General features: G+C 39.6%; 1 protein-coding gene across 1 annotated transcript in view; it reads right to left on the bottom strand.

The window, feature by feature from the left end:
• Positions 1-22990, bottom strand: part of HDAC9 (histone deacetylase 9) — an 847690-nt gene that overhangs the window by 767545 nt on the left and 57155 nt on the right. The window contains exon 2 of the mRNA XM_081102525.1: positions 7101-7218. Within this exon, the coding sequence (XP_080958651.1) occupies positions 7101-7122 (22 nt within the window). The 5' untranslated portion in view covers positions 7123-7218. The remainder of the gene's footprint in view (positions 1-7100; positions 7219-22990) is intronic.

The raw sequence follows: 22990 nt of genomic DNA, 5'->3' as shown, positions 1-22990 counted from the left end.
AAAAAAATTAAAAGACAGGAGGAGAGCCTAAGGGAGCTTTGGGACAACATGAAACGAAACAACATACGAATAATAGGGGTGCCAGAACAACAGAAAGAGGAACAAGGATTAGAAAACCTATTGGAAGAAATAATATCAGAAAACTTCCCTGAGGTGGGGAAGAAAAAAGTCACACAAGCCCAGAGAGTCCCAAGCAAGGTGAACCCGAAAAGACCCACACCAAGACACATCATAATTACCATGGCAAATGTTCAGGACAAAGAGAGAATCTTACAGGCTGCAAGAGAGAGACGGAAAGTTACATACAAGGGATCTCCCATTAGATTATCAAATGATTTCTCAACAGAAACACATCAGGCCAGAAAAGAATGGACGGAAATTTACAAAGTGATGCAAAGCAAAGGACTGAATCCAAGAATACTCTATCCAGCAAGGCTATCATTCAAAATTGAAGGGGAAATAAGAAGCTTCACAGACAAAAAAAGGCTAAGGGAGTTTATCACCACCAAGCCAGCAATGCAAGAAATGCTAAAGGGACTGGTGTAAAAAGAAGAAATAAAAATCCCAGAAAGAAAACAGCCACACACACAAAAAAAGAAATGGCTACAAACAAGTACCTTTCAATAATAACTTTAAATGTAAACGGGCTAAATGCTCCAACCAAAAGATATCGAGTGGCTGAATGGATAAAAAATCATGACCCATACATTTGCTGTCTACAAGAGACCCACCTCATTAGAAAGGACTCACACAGACTGAAAGTGAAGGGATGGAAAAATATCTTTCAGGCTAATGGAAAAGAAAAGAAAGCTGGGGTAGCAATACTTATATCAGACAAAATAGACCTCAAAGTGAAGGCCATAACAAGAGATACGGAAGGCCACTTCATAATACTAAAAGGATCAATACAACAAGAAGATATAACCCTGATAAACATATATGCACCCAATGCAGGAGCACCCAAATACATAAAAAATCTTCTGGAAGATATCAAAGGAGAGATCGACAACAATACAATCATAGTAGGGGACTTTAATACACCACTGTCATCACTGGATAAGTCCTCTAGACAAACAATCAGCAAAGATACAGCAATACTAAATGACTCACTAGATCAGATGGACTTAATAGACATCTTCAGAACACTTCACCCCAGTGCTCATGACACATATTCAAAAATAGACCATATATTGGGTCACAAGCAAAGTATCCCCAAATTCAAGAAGATTGAAATCATAAAAAGCGTCTTCACAGACCACGATGGCATAATATTAGAAATAAACTGCAATAAAAACAACCCAAAATACTCAAACACCTGGAAGCTGAATAGCATGCTATTAAATATTGATTGGGTTACCAATGAAATCAAAGAAGAAATTCAAAACATCCTGGAAACTAATGACAATGAAAACACAACAATCCAAAACCTATGGGACACAATGAAAGCAGTCCTGAGAGGGAAGTTTATAGCTCTACAGGCCTATCTCAAAAAACAAGAAAAAATGGTAGTTAATCAGCTAACTCTACAACTCAAAGAATTAGAAAGAGAGCAACAAGAAAACCCCAGAGTGAGCAGAAGGAAGGAGATAATAAAGATTAGAGCAGAAATAAATAACATAGAGACCAAAAAAATAATACAGAAAATCAATGAAACCAAGAGCTGGTTCTTCGAAAGGATAAACAAGATTGACAAACCTCTAGCCAGACTCACCAAGAAGCAAAGAGAGAGGACCCAAATAAACAAAATCAGAAATGAAAGAGGTGAAATAACAACAGACCCCACAGAAATACAAATGATTGTTAAAAAATACTATGGACAGCTCTACTCCAGCAAACTAGACAACCTGGAGGAAATGGACAAATTCCTAGAAAAATACAACATTCCAAAACTCAATCAGGAAGAATCTAAAAATCTCAACAGGCCAATAACTATGGAAGAAATTGAAGCAGTCATCAAAAAGCTTCCAGCAAACAAAAGCCCAGGACCAGACGGCTTCACAGGGGAGTTTTACCAAACATTCAAGGAAGAACTAAAACCTATCCTCCTCAGACTACTACAAAAAATTCAAGAGGAAGGAACACTTCCAAGCTCATTCTATGAAGCCAGCATCACCCTAATACCAAAACCAGGTAAAGACAACACAATGAAAGAGAATTACAGGCCAATATCCCTCATGAACATAGATGCCAAAATCCTCAACAAAATCTTAGCAAATCGGATCCAGCAGTACATCAGAAAGATCATACACCATGACCAAGTAGGATTTATCCCAGGGATGCAAGGATGGTACAATATCCGCAAATCAATAAACGTGATACATCACATAAACAAATTGAAAGAAAAAAACCACATGGTCATATCAATTGATGCAGAAAAAGCATTTGACAAAATTCAACACCCATTTTTGATAAAAACTCTCAGCAAGGTGGGAGTAGGAGGATCATACCTCAACATAATAAAAGCCATATATGACAGGCCCACAGCCAACATCATTCTCAATGGACAAAAACTTACACCATTTCCCCTAAGAACAGGAACAAGACAGGGATGCCCCCTCTCACCACTCCTGTTCAACATAGTACTGGAAGTGTTAGCCATTGCAATTCGGCAAGAAGAAGAAATAAAAGGCATCCAAATTGGAAAAGAGGAAGTAAAACTGTCCTTATTTGCAGACGACATGATATTATACATACAAAACCCTAGAGACTCCATCAAAAAGCTACTAGACTTAATACATGAATTTGGCAATGTAGCAGGATACAAAATTAACCCCAAGAAATCTGAGGCATTTCTATACACCAACTTTCAGAAAGAGAGATTATAAAAACAATCCCGTTTACCATCGCACCAAAAAAACTAAGCTACCTAGGAATAAACTTAACTAAAGAGGTAAAAGACCTCTACTCAGAAAACTACAGGACGTTGAAAAAAGATATAGAGGAAGACATAAACAGATGGAAGAACATACCGTGTTCATGGATTGGTAGAATCAACATCATTAAAATGTCCATATTACCCAAAGCAATCTATAAATTCAATGCACTTCCCATTAAAATACCAACAGCATACTTCAGAGATCTAGAACGAACTCTCCAAAAATTCATCTGGAATAAAAAAAGACCCCGAATAGCTGCAGCAATCCTGAAAAAGAACAAAGTAGGTGGGATCTCAATACCAGATATCAAGTTGTATTACAAAGCCACTGTTCTCAAAACTGCCTGGTACTGGCACAAGAATAGGCATATAGATCAATGGAATAGAATAGAGAGCCCAGAAATCGGCCCGAACCAATATGCTCAATTAATATTTGACAAAGGAGGCAAGAACATACAATGGAGCCAAGATAGTCTCTTCAATAAATGGTGTTGGGAAAATTGGACAGATATATGCAAGAAAATGAAACTAGACCACCAACTTACACCATACACAAAAATAAACTCAAAATGGATAAAGGACTTAAATGTACGACAGGAAACCATAAAAATTCTAGAAGAATCCAAAGGCAACAAAATCTCAGACATATGCCGAAGCAATTTCTTCACTGACACAGCTCCTAGGGCACTTGAAACTAAAGAGAAAATGAACAAATGGGACTACATCAAAATAAAAAGCTTCTGCACAGCAAAAGAAACCATCAACAAAACAACGAGAAAACCCACTGTGTGGGAAAACATATTTGCCAATGTCATATCTGATAAGGGCCTAATCTCCAAAATCTATAGGGAACTCATACAACTTAACAAAAGGAAGATAAACAATCCAATCAAAAAATGGGCAAAGGACCTAAATAGACACCTTTCAAAAGAGGACATTCAGAAAGCCAAGAGACATATGAAAACATGCTCAAAGTCACTAATCATCCGAGAGATGCAAATCAAAACAACAATGAGGTACCATCTCACACCTGTCAGACTGGCTATCATCAACAAATCAACAAACGACAAGTGCTGGAGAGGATGTGGAGAAAAAGGAACACTTGTGCACTGCTGGTGGGAATGCAGACTGGTGCAGCCACTATGGAAGACAGTATGGAGTTTCCTTAAAAAACTGAAAATGGAACTCCCATTTGACCCTGTGATCCCACTTCTAGGAATATATCCCAAGAAACCAGAAACACCAATCAGAAAAGATATATGCACCCCTATGTTCATAGCAGCACAATTCACCATAGCTAAGATCTGGAAACAGCCTAAGTGCCCATCAGTAGATGAATGGATTAGAAAACTGTGGTACATCTACACGATGGAATACTATGCTGCTCAAAAAAGGAAGGAACTCTTACCATTTGCAACGTCATGGATGGAACTGGAGAGCATTATGCTAAGTGAAATAAGCCAGTCAATGAAGAAAAAATACCACATGATCTCACTCATTCATGGATAATAGAGACCATTATAAACTTTTGAACAATAATAGATTCAGAGGCAGAGCTGCCTCAAACAGATTGTCAAACTGCAGTGGGAAGGCCGGGGAGGGTTGGGGGGCAGGAGGTAGGGGGGTAAGAGATCAACTAAAGGACTTGTATGCATGCGTATAAGCATAACCAATGGACATAAGACACTGGGGGATAGGGGAGACTGGGGGACTGTCTAGGGCGGGGGGATAAAATGGACACATATGTAATACCCTTTGTAATACTTTAAGCACTAAAAAAATTAAAAAAAAAAGAAAAAAAAAAAAAAGCAACCAGGAGACTTCTAGATTCCAGAGATATATTTTTAAATAGATAAACTAAGCACCTGTATACAAATGTCATTTTTTTCTGATTAAAAAGTAGTACAGGGTGGAGTGGGCTGGAGGGGGTCGATGAGGGACAAAGTGTGGCGGGGGGCATATGTAATGCTTTCAACAATAAAGATTTTTTTTAAAGTAGTATAAAAAAAATAAATAAATAAATAAATAAATATTTCAGTATCCATTCATTGCAATCTAGTCGCCGTTAAATAGCCTTGGGCGGGGGAGGTGCGGTAAATTGGGAATCTAACCCCTTCCAATAGTGTTTTAATGGGACTATGTGATTCTCATTAAAAATGAGTGTATCCAAATCTACACATGTTAGAAAGATGGTAAATAAAGACCACAGAAACACTGAAATTGCTACACCTGCACTATTTGAAAGTTAATAAGTTTTAAAAATTGAGTGATCTTATCATCTGGATTCAGATTTTTCCTGTGTAGCTTCATCCTCCATTAGCCTTGATGGTATTTGCGCTCTGTGTCCATTTCAAGATTACAAAGACAGGTAGAAATGCCATTTCAAATATTTCATTTGGATACAGTTGTTACTGCCATAAATTCTATTCTCCTGTCATCCCCCTGTCACTCTCCTGAAGCAAAGATGGGAGTAACAAACCATGTGGAAAGGAGAGAGAGAGAGAGAGAGAGAGAGAGAGAGAGAGAGAGAGAGAGAGAGGTATTAGGGGTAGAAAAAAAGGAACATGAAGAAAATTTTTTAAAATATATAAAAAGCCTAGTTTCTGGTCTTGAGAATTAAAGACAAGCTCCTATGTAAATTCTAAACAATAACTTCTGGAAATGGAAGATGTTCTCTGCCACTTCACATTTCACCACAAGGAAAAAAGTTTGACTGTGGTGGTTCTAAATTAAATGCCTCTGTTAAATTATGCAATTTTGAAACATTAAATTTATATATAAATGAATATATATATAATATACATTTAAAATGCAATGTATCCATATATAAAATGGAAACATGGTTTTTAAGTTCATCTCAACAGAAAAGATAAGAAGACTACACTGTACTATACTCTCATTGTGATGAGCAATGCAGCTCACACGGGGCTATCTGCGAGGGTGGGGCGGGGCAGGGCGGGGAGCAGGCTTGGGAAGGAACAGGCACAGCAGGTTAGACAGTGGTTGCCAAGTGCAGTCCCCGGGCAACAGTAGCATCAACCCTCAAAAATCACAATTATTGGGCCCCACTCCAGACTACTGAGTCAAAAACTATGGGCATGGGCTTGATTTGGACAATCCTTTCCAAAGATACTAAGGTATGGTAAAGTTTGAGAACCTCTGTGCTGCAGGGACTCAGCGATAAGAGGCCCAGGTAACACTTCATCTGCTTATCCAGATGTCAATGCCAATTACACATCATGACTGTGACTAAAGGCTCTGGAATAGCTTTGCTACATCAGTTAGAATCAACAATCACAGTTACACTCTGCAATCAATTCCAGTTCCAAGTTCAGCACACAAGCTGGTGGCCCACAGGGAGTGCGGGGAAAGATGGATGAGGCCAGCACATTTCAGAGCAGCTAATCTGGGTGTGGCACTCCACAGAGTAAAACTCTTGGCAAAAGATTTTCCTTTCCAAACTCTGAATATAATATTACATTAGCTTCAATCTTGGACGTTGGATAGAAAGAAGTAAGTAAATGCTCCTATAATAACCCAAATGGAAAATTCTTTTAAAATGTTTTCATGCTAAACATGTGCTTTCTGATCCGACCACATCATTCTTAAGACTTGGATTGTGTTTGTGCCAAAAGTGACACCCTGTTCCCGGAGGCATGGGTGTCGGCAATGCTGGTCACAGCACTACACCAGCCACATGTCACCCTGGATTCGGAGGAAGCAGGTGCTGAGATTATAATTAACTATGTATATAGGAAACAGGAGGGACAGCAAAGAAGGGTGGGGAGGAAGAATATCCTTCCTGCGGGTCAAAAGATGAAGGAGTGAGTCCACACGCTAACGTTCAAGGCCCACAGAACCATTTAAGAGCATACAGACACTCATTAGGTAAGAAAGGCTATGGGTATGAATTAGATGCCTACATCATATTTAATAAAAATGTATAACTTCACAAAGTTCAACCCAAATGTTTCCTTAGAAGCAGAGGAATGAAAACCCAGTGCTCAGATAACAACACAAACAAAATCAGTTGCCCAGAAAGCCAACTGGGTTATGTAACAGAGGACACACTGTAGAACACAAAATTCAAAATTCATTATATCAAGCAATCTTCATCAGAAAAACAAACAGTCCTTTCATGACCTAAATTTCTGATTTGAAGCAATCCAAAGCAACATCTTTCATATAAAGTCTACTAATGGTTTTAAAAAGCAATCAGACTGACCAGGCTGCACTGGCGAGCTCATCTTGGGAGTCAGGAGGAGGACTGATGGGCAGGATGTGGATTCACAGCCTTCCTGCAGCTGGCAATTTCGGTCCCGAGGGGCTGGGGGAAGAGAAACCTAGAATGCAAGAAAAATCAATGTGGATGATATAGCTTATGTTGAGCCACAAAGGAAAAGAAACAGTCTCAGCTCAGCCACAACGCCACCGCAGGTCTTTGAGGCAGTCACATCAACCTTTCAAATGTCTTAAATCTTCACCAATAATGATCTATATCAATACATATTATTTAATATAGATATATATTATATAGAGATGTATAATTAACATTATTTACACATTTATTATAATTTCACCTGTAAAAGAGCAAATTACCAGTCATGCTTAAAAGAGGAATATTATGAACACCAAAATAAAAGAAAATCTGAGAATTATAATGTTTCCTATTTACTAGTCACTATCAATTTTTTATTATCGTTATTATAGAAATTTAAAATAGTTTTTGGAATTTGGGATATGAGTATCTCATTACATAGTATTTTTATCATTGTCAAAGATTTCCTTCTAGAGATAAGACTTCTTGGCAAAGGAATTTTAATGGACTAAAAAAAGGAATAAGTAAACCATAAATTATAAGAGTGACAGAATACTCCCATCACAATTTCCATTTTTTCTTGAAGACTTTTGCAACCGTTTTCCAGCCAGAAGTAATAACAGCCATAGTCCTTCCAAGAGTGGCACTTACAGGATGGACTTCTTGACAGGAATTTAAGGGACTTTTTGCTTTTAATTCGAATGCACTCTCACTGCTAGACATTTCGGCAAAGGAAAAGCAATTGGAAGGACAGTTTCCTCACGGTTTACTGGAACTTGTCAAAGTTTAAAAAAAGAAGAGGAGGAAGAAGAAGAAGCTCTTAAAGTTGCACTTAATGAGTTTCATGCAAAAATAGTATAACCCAATTGCACTATTTTTATACAAAGAATGCTGTTAACTCTGAGAATTATGCATCTCTTTATCTTGAGAATCCAACATATTTATTGTGATTCATTTTCTCATCAGTATTTTGAAAGTGTTATTACTATTTTTTGCCCAAATGTATAAAGCAGGATATAAATAAGTATTTCCTTTGAAGAACTATGTAACCTCACCAAGAATATTTATAATATTGTAAATGGTCTCTAAATAGAAATATGCTCATTAAAAGAGTTAAATAGATTTATCAGTTGTAGCAGGCGACTTCTCATCACATCTTTAGTGCTAGATATATATTAAGATTTCGTAAGTAAAATATATATTTTCATAAATCTTTAAAGTTTTACTGATGTACTTATTTTGTCAACATGATTTAAAGAATCTTAATTTGTGCCCAGCTGTTTTGGCTCGGTGGCTGTGTGCCAACCTATGAACCAGGAAGTCACAGTTTGATTCACAGTCAGGGCACATGCCTGGGTTGTGGCTCGATCCCCAGTGGGGAGCATGCAAGAGGCAACTGATCATTGATTGTCTCTCATCATTGATGTTTCTATTTCTCCCTTCTCTAAAATCAATAAAAATATTTTTAAAAAAGAATCTCAATGTCCATGTGATCAGAAAGCAATATTTCTGGAAAAAATGAAAAAGGCAGAGCAGAAAATTCTTTGAGTTCTGTATCAGCAGAACTCTGACTTTGGCTTCTAAATTTAAAAATGTCCACATCATATTTTAAATTTAAAAATCTGTTGCACACTTCTTAATAGTTGCAAAGTACTTTTAGACCACATTTTAAGTCGTTTTCACATCAACCATACTAATAGGTACTTACAACTCTTCCTACACCTTCTTCATGAGTGAGAACATTGAGAGGTCATCTGCTTCTTAATTAAAAGGTAATAAATCAAAATTAAAATTAAGCCCTAACCGGTTTGGCTCATTGCCCTAGGGATGCAAGGGTCCCAGGTTCGATTCCGGTGAAGGGCATGTACCTTGGTTGTGGGCACATACCCAGTGGGGCATGTGCAGGAGGCAGCTGATCGATGTTTCTCTCTCATTGATGTTTCTAACTCTCTATCCCTCTCCCTTCCTCTCTGTAAAAAATCAATAAAATATATTTTTAAAAAATTAAAATTGAGTAAGATTTTTATTTATAGAGCACCTAAATTAATGAGTGTGGACTTTGGATTTTTGCCATTATTTTACTTTGCTACATTACAATCTGAAACATTTCATAAATGCTCTTGCTGCATATTTTCTTTTTAATGTTTTTTAAAAATGACTTTTAAGAGAGGAAGGGAAAGGGAAAGAGAGAGAGAGAAACATTGATGTGAGAGGAAACATCAATTGGTTGCCTCTAGCACACACCCCGATCAGGTATCAAACCCGCAACCTGCACAGGTGCCCTGACAGAATAAAACCGGCAACCCTCAGGTGCATGGGATGATGCTCAACCAACTGAGCCACATTTGCCAGGGCTATTTTTTTAAATATTTTAATTGATTTTTTTGTATACAGAAAAAGAAGGTAGAAGGAAAGAGAGTGAATCTTGCTATAGTCTTGATTCTTAATGGCATGGTTTGATTTCAAATTAAGAATAACCAAAAGCAAGGGACAGGAAACCTTAAGAGAACAGAAGTACAGCAGCACTGAAAGATGCCTTCCATCGGGGCACAGTTACCCTGTGTTTAAACAAACAAACAAATTAATCTATAATGTCACTTGGTACAATTGATGCTTATAAATTTACAAATACAACTCAATTTAACTAATGATCTCCAACAGTTAACAGTAGTAATACTACACTGTTACTACTTGTCCCAAAATCTAACATGAAAAGGATGTTTCTATTTCTACCATGTCTGCCTCTTATTTCCACAAATATAAATAATGACATGCCGATGTATGGCTAGTTACATAATTGTTGGGTTTTTGCCTTCAGAGCTCTAGACTTGAGTTGCAAAGTTAATCACAGATGGAAATACACATTCTACTTCTAAAATATCATCATTAAATACCTTTTTAAAATGTAAACTACTCTCTTTGCCATTCAATATTTTTGATAACTTCCCAATCTTGACATATCTTCTAACATTATGAAAGCCTTGTTATCTGAACAATTATAAAGAAAATTAATATGCGTTTCTATATTGATATGTACTTGTTTCCAGTTATTGCATCTCCATTTTTAATGAGCCAAAGTTGTCACAACCAAAGCTGCATAACTGAAATGATTCCTAAACGAGCCTTCCTAAAAGATTCAGAGGTACTGATTCTCTATGCATACATGCGTGTGTTGTGTGTGTGTGTGTGTGTGTGTATGAGAGAGAGAGAGAGAGCGCGCGTGAGCGAGAGAGAGAGAGAGAGAGAGAGAGAGAGAGAGAGAGGGAGACCGCAAGCGAGAGCGAGCGCGCGTGCCTATGTGCATATCAACTATCTAAATTTTCCTTTCCTGGTGGCTAACAAATCAAAAGATTAGCAGCCCTAATGCACATCTTTTAGGGAAAAAATTGATTTAAAAAATTTTACAAACGAAGCCCATTTTTAGTTGCTCAGAAAGAAAGAGGGGTCGGTGGAGAACATCTGTCAATCAGGTTGGACCATTTGTCCTTAAATCTTCCCACAATTCTTTATCCAATGGGCTTCAGAGAATCACACATTTTCTGAGAATGGGGATATTTTCCCTAGTATATGAGTCATTTTTACAATAATCCTCAACTAAAAATTAAAGGAAACTGGCCTTCAAGTGGGTAGATAAATGAGAAAAGTGAAAAGAACAGAAAAAAAAGTAATGCTGATTGCGAATACATATTATCAAAGCAGATATAGGACTGTATCTGTTTTTAATTAATAGTTTCAATTAATTTTCACATTAATTTGCCTATACTATAAAAATATGTACACATTTAAGGAGAGAAACACAAACACAGCAGGAGTAAAACTGTTGCTATGAATCCTTTACCTACTGAGATCTAAGAACTGTTGCTTTGGCTCTTGACTATCCTTGAGATACCTGGATCCACAATAAGAAACTAAGAGTCTTTGCTTCAAAATGACCATCTATGACTGCAAGTCAGTCAGAGGCCTGCAGGCAGGTTACTGCTATACTATCCTGAGATACAGCACAGGGTAACAGCCTAAGGGGTGGCATCCTGCAATGTCTTAGCTTGCCTATGAAAATCTAAGAGAGGGCGCTATCACATCACATTGCCCCAGCCCACATTGCTCTCATTATCTTTGTGGTCGTGATTCTGTAAGTCCTTTAACTATTCCACCCACATGGCAAACCAGCAGAGCCTTATACATCAGGAAGAATTGGCCCAAGGACTAGCTCCTCTGATAATCACAACAGCCCTTTGGAGTATAGTGAGTAAGGCATTATTATCCCCATTTTATAGCTAGGAATTGGGCGCTTAGAGAGCTTCAGGAATGTGTTCACAGACATGCAGGTAGTAAATGAGAGGGCTAGTCTTTTGACTCTCAGCCCAGTGCTCTCTTGGGTTGCATCACAAGGAATTGCAGGCCATTCTGGCCGAGCTCCTTGAGTATCAAGACTGTCTAACCAGTCATCACAATTTTGATAATGAGTCATTGAGTTACAGGTCTAAAGAACCTATTTAGCCAGTGAATAGACTGAATTCAGATACAAAAGATGATAAAATAAATAGTTAAAATAAATGTCTGGAAGAGACCTCACAGCATAAGCTTTCAAATCTGACTTAGATGTCATGTTCCTACCACAGTCTTTCTGTTGGTTTTTTAACTGTAGTCTGAGCTTCTTATTACAGTTTTCTTTTTTTTTTTTTCCTTTTGGGCAATTGGTATTATTTTTGACAGTGTGCCACTGAGAAAGCAGAATGCTGTTGTAGTCTATGTAGCCAGCAATAGCTATGTGTCTCTAATATATCTCTAATACATCTCTCCCAGATTTAGGGCAAGTGGTAATGCACAGTTCACTCGGCAGGTCCTTTTCTTCTCAGATGGAGCCATTAGTTCCAGTTCCTCTAAAGAGTAGGCTTCATGAGCTGACTCAATTCAGAATATCCACTGCAGAGATAGTTCATTAGTGGAATAAGCCTACTGTGCCAGTTCATTGAATATCAGGAGGTTCTTCAGACCCACAATCTCTCTCTCTCATGCCTCAGAACCTGAATTTCATCTTCAGAGAAAAATATGATAAAATTGCTCTTAACATCCTATTAAATTCAACAAATTTTTATTGGCAACATCCAAGACACTCCATTACCCACTGTGGACACCTCACATATTCTATTTCATTTTCTGTTTCTTATATTTCCCATATATAGTCATCAAAGCCAGTCCATTGATATCTTAAAAATATCTTTCATAGCTGGGTCCTCCTTTCCATTTCAATGAATGCTGCCATGGCTCAAGTAATCATTCAGTCTTTATTAGATTCTTTATCTAGCCTCCTATCTGGTATCCTTGCCTCTAGGGAATGTATGAATAAATAAATGGGTAAGTAAAATCTGATGTCCCACAAACTCCTTAGTCGGCATTCAAGTTCCTTCATAATCCGTTTCCTCCCACCCCGTTTTCTCTTTTTTCTTTTTTTTCTCTCACATGGAACTCCTATGTTTCCAGGCAATCTGTCGTTATTCATAGGGTGATATTCCACATCATGAACTACTGCTGAGGCACAAGCATCAACTAATCAGAATAAACACTAAACAGCTGACTGTGAGTCCTGATTTTTCTGTATAGTATTATTCACATTTCCATGTTTTTGTGCCAAGGCTACTATACCACCTCTTCTCTACCTCCCAGTTCAAATTCTTAAAGGTCATGTTCAATGAGAATTCTTAACCAACCATTCAAAGAAACAAGTCAGCTTCCTCATCTATGCTGCCACTGTGTCTTATACCAAAACTATACTAACACCCTCATGTTAGGCAATACTAACACCTCTTATGTTGGCCAAGTACTTTTATCCACCATGAGACAATGTTCCTCAGTTTAGGGATTACACTGTATTCATCTCAATAATTCCCTTACCATGTACAGTGACTGGTACATGTAAGTACACAACAAATTCTTCATGGATAAATGCATCAACAAAGGGAAAGGGCTAAATCAATGAATCTGTAGTTGCCTAACTTTGGGGCAGAATCATTTACCCAACTTGTTAGTACAGCACTTTGAAGGACTAGAACACCGTCCTTTGATTTGGATCAAAGGAAGAAAGAAAAACACTCGAGTTTGGGCCACCATCTAGAAAGGGCAGATCCAGATGGGGTGGGTGCCTTCTTGGATCAGCAGAAGACACCAGATACCCCTAAGCACCCCTGAATTATGTTGTCCAAGGTACTGTCATTTCTCAGATCATTGGAAGGTTTCAACTTCCCACTTTCTTATAAGCTTCAGTTTTTCTCCTCTAAGCTCTACAACCTCGGGATTACATCAAAATAATGGAACCACTCTTCATCAAGACACAGGAGAATGGGATACAGAGATTTAGGAATACTTGTTCTGCATGGCCGACCTGACTCAGTAGTTGAGCATCGACCTATGAACCAGGAGGTCACAGTTCGATTCCTAGTCGGGACACATGCCTGGGTTGCCAGCTCCTTCCCCAGTGTGGGATGTGCAGGGGGCAGCCGGTCAATGATTCTCTCTCATCATTGATGTTTTTCTCTCTCTTTCTCTCTCTCTCTCCCTCCCTCCCTCTCTGAAATAGATAAAAATATGTTTCTAAAAAAGGATACTTGTTCTTTTCAACTTCAGTAGCAGGAAGGGGGACAAGACTGAAGCTGTCTTAAGCAACAGGACCTGGGAGACTCTGGGGACAGGGAAGCTGATGGGCACAGACGGGAGCCACATCAATGATATAGTCAGTGAGTTAACTTCCCCTAACACCACGGCAGACACTTGGTGCTCAGAATCACTGAACAGACTAGAAAAAACAGTACATCTACTCCTTTGGTCTCATCCTGGTCTCTGGGCAGTTACCAATGAAAGACTATTGGTTTCAATCCCAGTCTGCTTGCCAGATATTTGCTGATTTCCCCCTTAGAATACAGCTAAGAGGAAAACGTGCCCCCTCCCCGCCCCCCCCCCCCCCCCCGCACCGCACCGCAGGACCACACATTTCCCTTGCAAGCTCTGTGCTTACATTTTAAAAGCAAATAATAAGATCCGTGCTACGCTCTTTAGAAGAACCATTTAAGCACAGGCTACACTGTAGGGTGTAATATGGAGCAGAAACTCAGCTTTGGAGATTAGTTATGCATATATTTTGCATATTTAAGATAGGATTCGTAGTCTATAGTATAAATATATCTCAATGGTAACATTTAAAAATACATAACATAATCAGGAATGGTCTGCTAGATATTTTATTTCGTAAGAAGAAACTCTGCCAACTACAGTACCTGCACTAATAAAAACAGACCTTTTCTTTGTAAGCCTTGATTTTTAAAACACTGTGACTAGCCCCAGGGAAGTACCCATTCTCATATCCCAAACAGTTTCTATCTAGTAAAGACCATTTTATCACAAAGCCTTCCTTCACCGATCTTTATTGGATCACCTTTGAAGTTTCCTACCTGTAACGTCCCGCCTTGGGCAACAGGCAACAGGGAGCCACAGTCACCATTATCATTAGTCTGTGTTTAGAACGAGATTCACAATGCCCAGAAACTGCGGGAAATAGGAGGCTCATTTTTAGCCATGGCAAAGGGTTTGTTTAAAAAAAAAAAGAAAGAAAGAAATGGGGGGAGGGGGGGGGGAGCTTTGTCTTCCTGTAAATACACACGAGACAGAAGTCCAGAATAGAATTGTGAAAAGGAAGTAATAGTCGAAGTGAAGGAACTTGTAAGAGACAACCTCTGATACCTGTGCAGTGGGAGGGCTTTGTAACTCTTACGCTGTAACCTTCCCTGCAGAAAACTGCCTGGTCAAGGTCAAACATGCTTCAAAGAACCGGCTCCAGGTCTCCCACCCCACCAGGGTGGAGACTCGGGCTATGATCAGCGAGAGAGATGTGAAAGATCTTTAGCCACCACTGCAATTTAGACTGACTTGGTTTTCTTTTTCAAACTTCAGTACTGAATATGTATTTGTAATGGCTGTGATTTCTTTCATGCTGCAACCCACCCCTTGAAGATCTGACAGTCCCTTCCCGCAGCCAAGTGCCCACGTGAAATGTCTCACTAGCCTGGGTCACTAGGTCCATTCACCTCTCAGAGCCTCAGTTGCTTAAACATGGATTCTTTCACTTACCAGGTGGTGGCGAGGCTTGGGGAAAATGGATGTGATCAGTAAGGGCAAAGTGCTCAAAAACGTTGGCTGTTATTATCATTCTTAGTATAGAAACTGTGTTTTACTTCAGGCCAACTTCCATCCCAGGAACACGCAGTGGCACGTGGTGCCGCTCACCCTGGGAGGGAGTTCTCTTAGCACAGCTATTCATCTTTCTCACGTCACTAAGGCTACAACGGGGATCCAATTACTGAAGCTTTTTTCTTTGCTTCGTTCTTTTAGAAGGCAACGCGTACTCTAAGGAAATATACACTGTTCTCATTTGCTTGTGAATATACCACATTCACCCAAATCTTTCACTTGGTGTTATTCATATTTTTTAAAAAAATCACTTGGGTGTTGATGGCAGGGAAAACAACTATCATTTTGTAGAAACATGAAGCACATTCCCTGAGTACTCTATATATCTTTCTATAAAGGACTTTTCTGTCGTTTTAACAGATCACCTTGGGAATTTCAATAGACTCTAAAGCCTCTCTTCCTACTTTGAGGAGGATTTCATGGATCCTTTTACTCACTGCTCTAACTCTTGCTAGTGGTCAGTTCAATTTTAAGCCAGCCAAGTGAGAGACACCCCAGACATGGACAGATACGCACCACGTGTGAAGAAATCACAGTAGCAGGATCTGCATATGGTGGAGAAGAAAACAGGATTAAGTCTTGAGCGACCAGGTCCACTGCCAAAAGATGCGAGGTGCCTGGGACCCCTCCCCAACAACACCCAGGTTATCACTGACTCCTTTTACTCCCCGTCCCTTTATCTTTGACCCTCTCTTCCATTAGTCTTCTCCAGGATCTCTTCCAACCGAATAGGTCATTCACCTCCTTGATCCCTTTCCAATGCACCCCTCTTCACTAACAAGGTGAACGAACCTCCCAACTCCCACCTCTATCTCCTTCCCACCCCCTCCCAAAGAACTCTACTTTAATCCACAGATTTCTCTCAACTCCATCCCTATCTGATTTTTTTTTTTCACCTGTGCTTTTCCTTTTTCTACACAGGCTTCCTTTGAGCACACACTGATATCTTAGCATACACCTAAATTTCCAGAATACGCTGACATGTAAGAAATGAATCTCTGAGTTTCACTTTTTCAATTAGTATTGAATTTTCTAACTTGCACAGACTTTATGTTCAAGTTAAGATCGACTCAGGTTCATGCTATGGAACTTTGAGGGCTATATTTAGCACTTGGAGCGACAGTTGTAACCATGCTTGAATTTAACATGTGTTTATTGAGTGCTTACCATGACTGTTCAGTACAAAGCGGAGCGAGTAGCTCAGATAGTTTCTGCCTCACAGATTTTACACCAGGGATTTCTCAGAATTTGGTCCAAGGACTCCCCTCAAAATACAGTCTTTTCTAAGATGTCCTGGATCACTTAGCTGAAGTATGAGGACCACATAACAAAACATACAGAGAGAGAGTGACACCATGTGAGAAAAGTGCACTGGCTTTGGAGTCTGACAGATCTTAATGCAAATACCAGCTGTCTGACTTTTCCTGCTATATTTTCACAGGCAAATTACTTTACCACTCTGGCCTTCAGTTTGCCCACGAGTAAGTTGTTGGCTCTAATACTTCTTGCAGGATCACTACGAACAAATGACAATATATGTAAAATACTTAGCACGGTAGTCAATACATGTGAGATATCAATATGATAGGGCCTCTGTGTTGAAAACTGCCCCTGGAGCCGAAACTGGTTTGGCTCAGTGGATAGAGCATCGGCCTGCGGACGCAAGGGTCCCAGGTTCGATTCTGGTCAAGGGCATGTACCTGGGTTGCGGGCACATCCCCAGTAGGGGATGTGCAGGAGGCAGCTGATCGATGTTTCTCTCTCATCGATGTTTCTAACTCTCTATCTCTCTCCCTTCCTCTCTGTAAAAAATCAATAAAATATATTAAAAAAAAATAACTGCCCCTGGAGTTGTGAAACATTGCAGCCCTAATAGGTATTAATTCTTAAAAAGAACAGAACAGCACAAGCGCCGCAGGAATTTGGAGAAGAGAGTCTTCATTGTAATTGGGGGGAGATGGGGAAGGTACTATGGAAGAGCTGGAATGCAGCTTTAGAGTATTTAATTTCACTCAAACACGCATGACTGGCAGAGCTGTCCTCCTTTCCTGGAAGTTCCTAAGTCCTAATCTAATGAACTGTCAATAGTTTCAAGAAACAATTTAAAAATTACTTGCTGTGTCCTTCAACCATTTCACGATTAAAATGATCTATTTTTGTACTCCCATATTATATAATATTTTCAATGTTATAGTTATCCTTAAAGTTACCTGAAGTTCTGTGCTAAACAGGATGTTGGTGGCTTGTAATTCTCACCTGAGGATATGTCTTCACTGATTTTATTGAGAGAGTAAGAGGGAGAGAGAGGGAGAGACAGAGGACCATCCATGTGAGAGTAACATCGATTAGCTGCCTCCCGACCAGGGATGAAACCCACAACCTCCTGGTGACTACGCTCCAACCAGCTTGGCCACCTGGCCAGGGCCGGTGGCTTGTTTTATGTCATATATTCCATTTCCATCAAAATGTGAAAGTTTATACAGACTGCTTCTCAGGTATACCATGTTCTTTATATACAAAACTAGTGACCAGGTGCACCGATTCGTGCACATTGAAAGGAAATTAATTAGAAGGCGGTTGGTGGGGCAGAACTGGGCGAGATGGGCTGGACACACCCTAGAGCCAACCTCCCATAGTCCCTCCCCAGCATCTGCAGAGTGAGCAGGGTCCCTCCGGCAGGTGGGGTCCCAAAACTGGCTCTCTGATATCCCCCGAGGGGTCCTGGAATGCAAGAGGGCACTCTGCAAAGTTGCTACCATACAGGGTGTGGAATGCAAACACAAGTTGGCAGTAAACCAGATTCGGGGTCCACAGTGCCCAGCAACAACATAACCCATGGCCAGAGGTGGAATTGCATGGCTCCGCAAGGAATCGGGCTCCCTGCTCTCTGGTTTCAGGGTGCAACTCCCAAGAATCGCTGCTGCATTGAGTGCCTGCCCCCTGGTGGTCAGTGTGCGTCATAGTAACCAGTCAGACGGTTGGACACTTAGCATATTAGCCTTTTATATATAGATAGATAGATAGATGATAGCCCTGACCTCCTGCCAGGAGGGGGCACTCTTTGGGTTACTCTACTACCATTACTGATGGGTTGCAGCTTTTCTATGGTCTCTTGGAAGAACCATGTGAAAGATGTCCCCTAAAGTCAGGATAAAGATTTACTTGCTCCAGGAAGCTAACTGGCTCATGATGGGATCAAGCCTCTTGATCTCATTAGCAAAACACACTAATCATTTACGCCAACTCAGAGCCAATCTTATTAAACCTCATTATTCCTGTGAAGAATAAAGAGTAACTACTACTCCACCTCAAAGAAATGGAGAGAAGTTTCAAATTATAAAACCTGCAAAATAAGTGACAACAATTACTGAGTGTATAAATATAATCTCAGAACTCTAAACAAGCTCAGCATTCAATCCACAGAACATGCAACCCCTCTGAGTGAAAAAGCCGCCTTGGTAACTGAGTATCTGCATAAAAACAAAGGGGCCAAGACAACTCATTTTATTGCAGGCAACTGCTATTAATGTCACACAGGGGAGAGCTACAGCCTTTGCTTTCATATTCTAGTCCTGCAGGAAAAAAAAATGCATATATACATATATATCAAAATAGACTGAGACAGATCAGCACATATAAATAGCTCAATGCAACATCTGTAGCCGTCCTTAAGATTGTATTAAAGTTCTTGCTGTTTATCAGGTTGGTAAATCAGATCAGCTCCTACTTGTTTAAATTGCCAGTTGCCAGGCAACCACATCTTCTGTCAACTGTCACTCACTCTTAAGTTCCTCTGCAATACTCCTTTGAGGGGGGAAAAAAGATAGTGAAAAATTATTGAGATTCTTATTTGGAGCATAAGAAATGCACTTAACTTTAGCCCTGAGCCTAAAGAGTCTGAGAATTGAGTGATACTGGGAAAGTAAACATGTTTCGTGAGTTGGGGGAGTGCAGTGGTGGTGCAGGTAGTGATGTGAGTAAGTACCCAGACAGGAAAGATGAGGGACTTGGCTGAAGTAAGTTTCACGTTTGGAACCTGGTCAACAGTAGAGGCATGTTTGTGACAGAAGCCCTCCAAAAGAAGATACGCACTCTGGGCAAAACAGGTGATTCTCAGCAATAGTGATGTCTAGTTATAGTTATTTTTATAGTCGCATGTTTATCACTTAAGGATAAATAAGTGTTATAGTCAGTTATCAACTATTTCTTGCTTCACATGCTGTATTTTACCCCCTGCGATACTTAGAAACAAAGAGATTTGCTACCATACTGTGAAAATTTCTACTATGTAAATGTCTTATTTTCTTGGATGTAAATCAGCATCCATTATTTTACTCAGTTCCAAGATAAAACTTTTCTTCAAGCCCTAGCTGGCTTGCTCAGTGGTTAGATATTTGGCCCATGGACCAAAGTGTCGCAGTTTGATTCCAGGTCAAGAGCACATACCTCAGTTGCAGGTTCAATCTCTGGACCTGGTCTGGGTGGGTGCGGGAGGCAATCAGTTAATGTGTTTCTCTCTCATCAATGTTTCTATTAAAAGGAAACATTGGCCTTCAGTTTGCTCACGAGTAAGTATTTACTCTCTCACTCTCTCTATCTATCTCTATCTCTCTCCCCCTTCCCTCCCCCCTCCCAAAATATCTTTGGGTGAGTGAAGATTTAAAACATACACACACACACACACACACAACTCTTAAAGGTGAGGCAGGCCCCTCAGCCATGAAGATAACAGAATGCAGGATCTGTGCAGCTCACTCTGTCGATACTAGTTCTAGAATTGCTGCTGCCTGTCTCTCTGGGCGTCAGTTTCGGACCAGATGGCCTCTAAAGTTCTTCCAAGCAATAACATTTCATAAACCCATCAATCTTTAAATTATATAGTTCTCAGTAGCAGCCTATAAAATTGAACCAATCCAATAAATCAGACTTGTTTGTGTAGCTAGCTCTCACAAATGTAGATAGAAATGTACACATCTAGAGACAAAGAATATTATTAAAATGTAAATTTTGCTCTGTTGCACAAATCTTTAAAAAATAAAGAGGGATATCTTTATGACTTCAAGTAGGGTGTTATTTCTCAAACAAGACAGAATTTGTCAACTTTGAAATTAAAACCTTTGTTCAATAAGAGAAGCTCTTAAATAAAACTGTAAAGATAAATTACACGGAGGAAAATATTGCAATGCAAACCAACAAAGAATTAGTAATGGGAATATTTTAAGAACACCCATAAATCAGTAAGAAAACAACGCAAAAAAGAACAACCTAGAAGTAGGAAAAGGAATGAATGATGACCTAAAAGGAAAATTTCAACAGACAATAATTATCTGAAAAAAAATGCTCAATGAGGTACCCACCACACCCATATGATTGGATATCATTTTTAAATCGTGTAATTCTAGTGTTGGCAAGGTTATGGAACAACTAAAATTCAAACACTTTCAGAGACCCTGTGAATGCAGGCACCATCTAGAATAGCAATTTAAAGCTATCTAATCAAGTGGGAGATTTACAATACCCTATAACCTGTGGTAGGCAGAATAATGTCCCCATCCCCCCCCCCAAAAAAAAAAAAAAAGATGAGGTTTAGGACCTTATTCCCAGAATCTGTGACTATGCTACCTTATATAGCAAGGTGCCGGAAGCCGGTCCATCCTTGCTGCTTGACACAGTCGTTGCAGGGAAGAAACATCTGCACAGCATGTTTCAAGGGACCTGGCGTATATGCCATACTGTTCTTAATATGTTTGCTCCCCCTCTTAATGCTAAGTGTTTTAAACGGGACTGTCCTTTTAAGCCTATGTTGGTGACAGAGCATGTTTGAGAAACTGGTTGAGGCTTTAACAACTAAGACTTTTTGTAGACTGGCCCAATGAAAATGTTGAGTACACACGGTGTAATAATGGAGCAATGTTATAGGCACCAAGGTAAAGCCAATGCACCCATTTGAGGCTTCACCCGGGAAAGGCAAACATTATCAGTTACAAATACTGCAGCTCTCACTTTTGAGCCTGACATGGCAAAGGCAGGAGTGATACTACAAGCGTGAACTATGAGTTGAGAAACTGGCTGAGGCTTTATTTATTTATTTATTTATTCAGTTGATCAGCAGCCTAGCCAGGATCTCTAGCCAAGTTCTGTCCAGGTTCTCCAGCCAGGTTCTGTCTTTTATTGTCTTGTTACATCTGTATTTATACCAGTTGATTTTAATCCTGTCAATTTCTATTCCAAAGTTTATGACGTTTCTTATCTCCATTCCAGGGAGTAAAAATTATGTAGCTTAAGGGTGATTGTTCGTAGTTAAAGTGATTAACTACCTGCCTGGCATTTAGGTAAGGGGTTTTATTCCCTCCCTAACTTCAGGGAAAAATCCCTACCTGAGGAAACAACCTTTCTCAGAGAGGTGACCTTGGTTAAAACACATAGCGCCAAGAAGGTGAGCAAACTTATTAAGAACAGTATGCCATATACGCCAGGTCCCTTGAAACATATGCTGTGCAGATGTTTCTTCCCTGCAGCGACTGCATCAAGCAGCAAGGATGGACCGGCTTCTGGCAGCGAGGGAGAATTAAGATTGCCAATGAAATTAAGTTTGCTAATAAATAAGCTTACAATAGGGAAATTATCCTGGGTTATTCTAGTGGACCCAGTGTATTCATAAGAGTTCTTAAAAGTGGAAGATAGCCGAAACCGGTTTGGCTCAGTGGATAGAGCGTCGGCCTGCGGACTGAGAGGTCCCAGGTTCGATTCCGGTCAAGGGCATGTACCTGGGTTGCAGGCACATCCCCAGTGGGGAATGTGCAGGAGGCAGCTGATCGATGTTTCTCTCTCATCGATGTTTCTAGCTCTCTATCTCTCTCCCTTCCTCTCTGTAAAAAATCAATAAAAATATATTTTAAAAAAAAGTGGAAGATAGAGGCAGAGAGAGTCAGAGAGAGGTGTGACTATAGGATAGTAATCAGAGAGATGCAGTACTGCTGGCTTTGAAGACAGAGGAATGAGGCTACAATTCAAAGAATGTGAGCACTCGCAGGAAGCTGGAAAAGGCAAGGAAGGAATTCTCCCCTAGAGGTTCCATAAGAAACACAACCCTGCCAACACCTGGGTTTTGGCCCACTGAGACCCCGAGTCAGACTTCCAATCTCCATAACTGTAAGAGAATAAATTTGTGTTGTTTTCAGCCAGCGGGTTTGGGCTAATTTGTTTCAGCAGCAATAGGAAACCACTTAATGACCCAGCAATTCTACTCCTCAGGAAATTCTCCCACGTGTGTTCTTGGACAAAATCACAAGCATGTTCACAGCAAGACTATTAAGAACAGAAATTCTGGAACTAATCTTCATCAGCAGGAGAATGGATATATGAACATTTTGGAAATCTGTCTAATACACTAATACATAGTTATTAATATATGGGATCTAGAGCTATACATGTCAATATGGAAAACATGGTAAATAAATAAGCTAAAGCATGATGTATATAATATAGCATCTCTCTAAGGTTCAGAAACATACAAAATGATATGATAATATCTGTGGATAAATATATTGTGATTAAAA

This window comes from Myotis nattereri (genome assembly GCF_964212035.1).
Source record: "Myotis nattereri genome assembly, chromosome: 11".
NCBI classification, from domain to species: Eukaryota; Metazoa; Chordata; class Mammalia; order Chiroptera; family Vespertilionidae; genus Myotis; species Myotis nattereri.
Note: the sequence above shows the minus strand (reverse complement) of the source record. Positions and strands in the feature narration are given on the sequence as shown.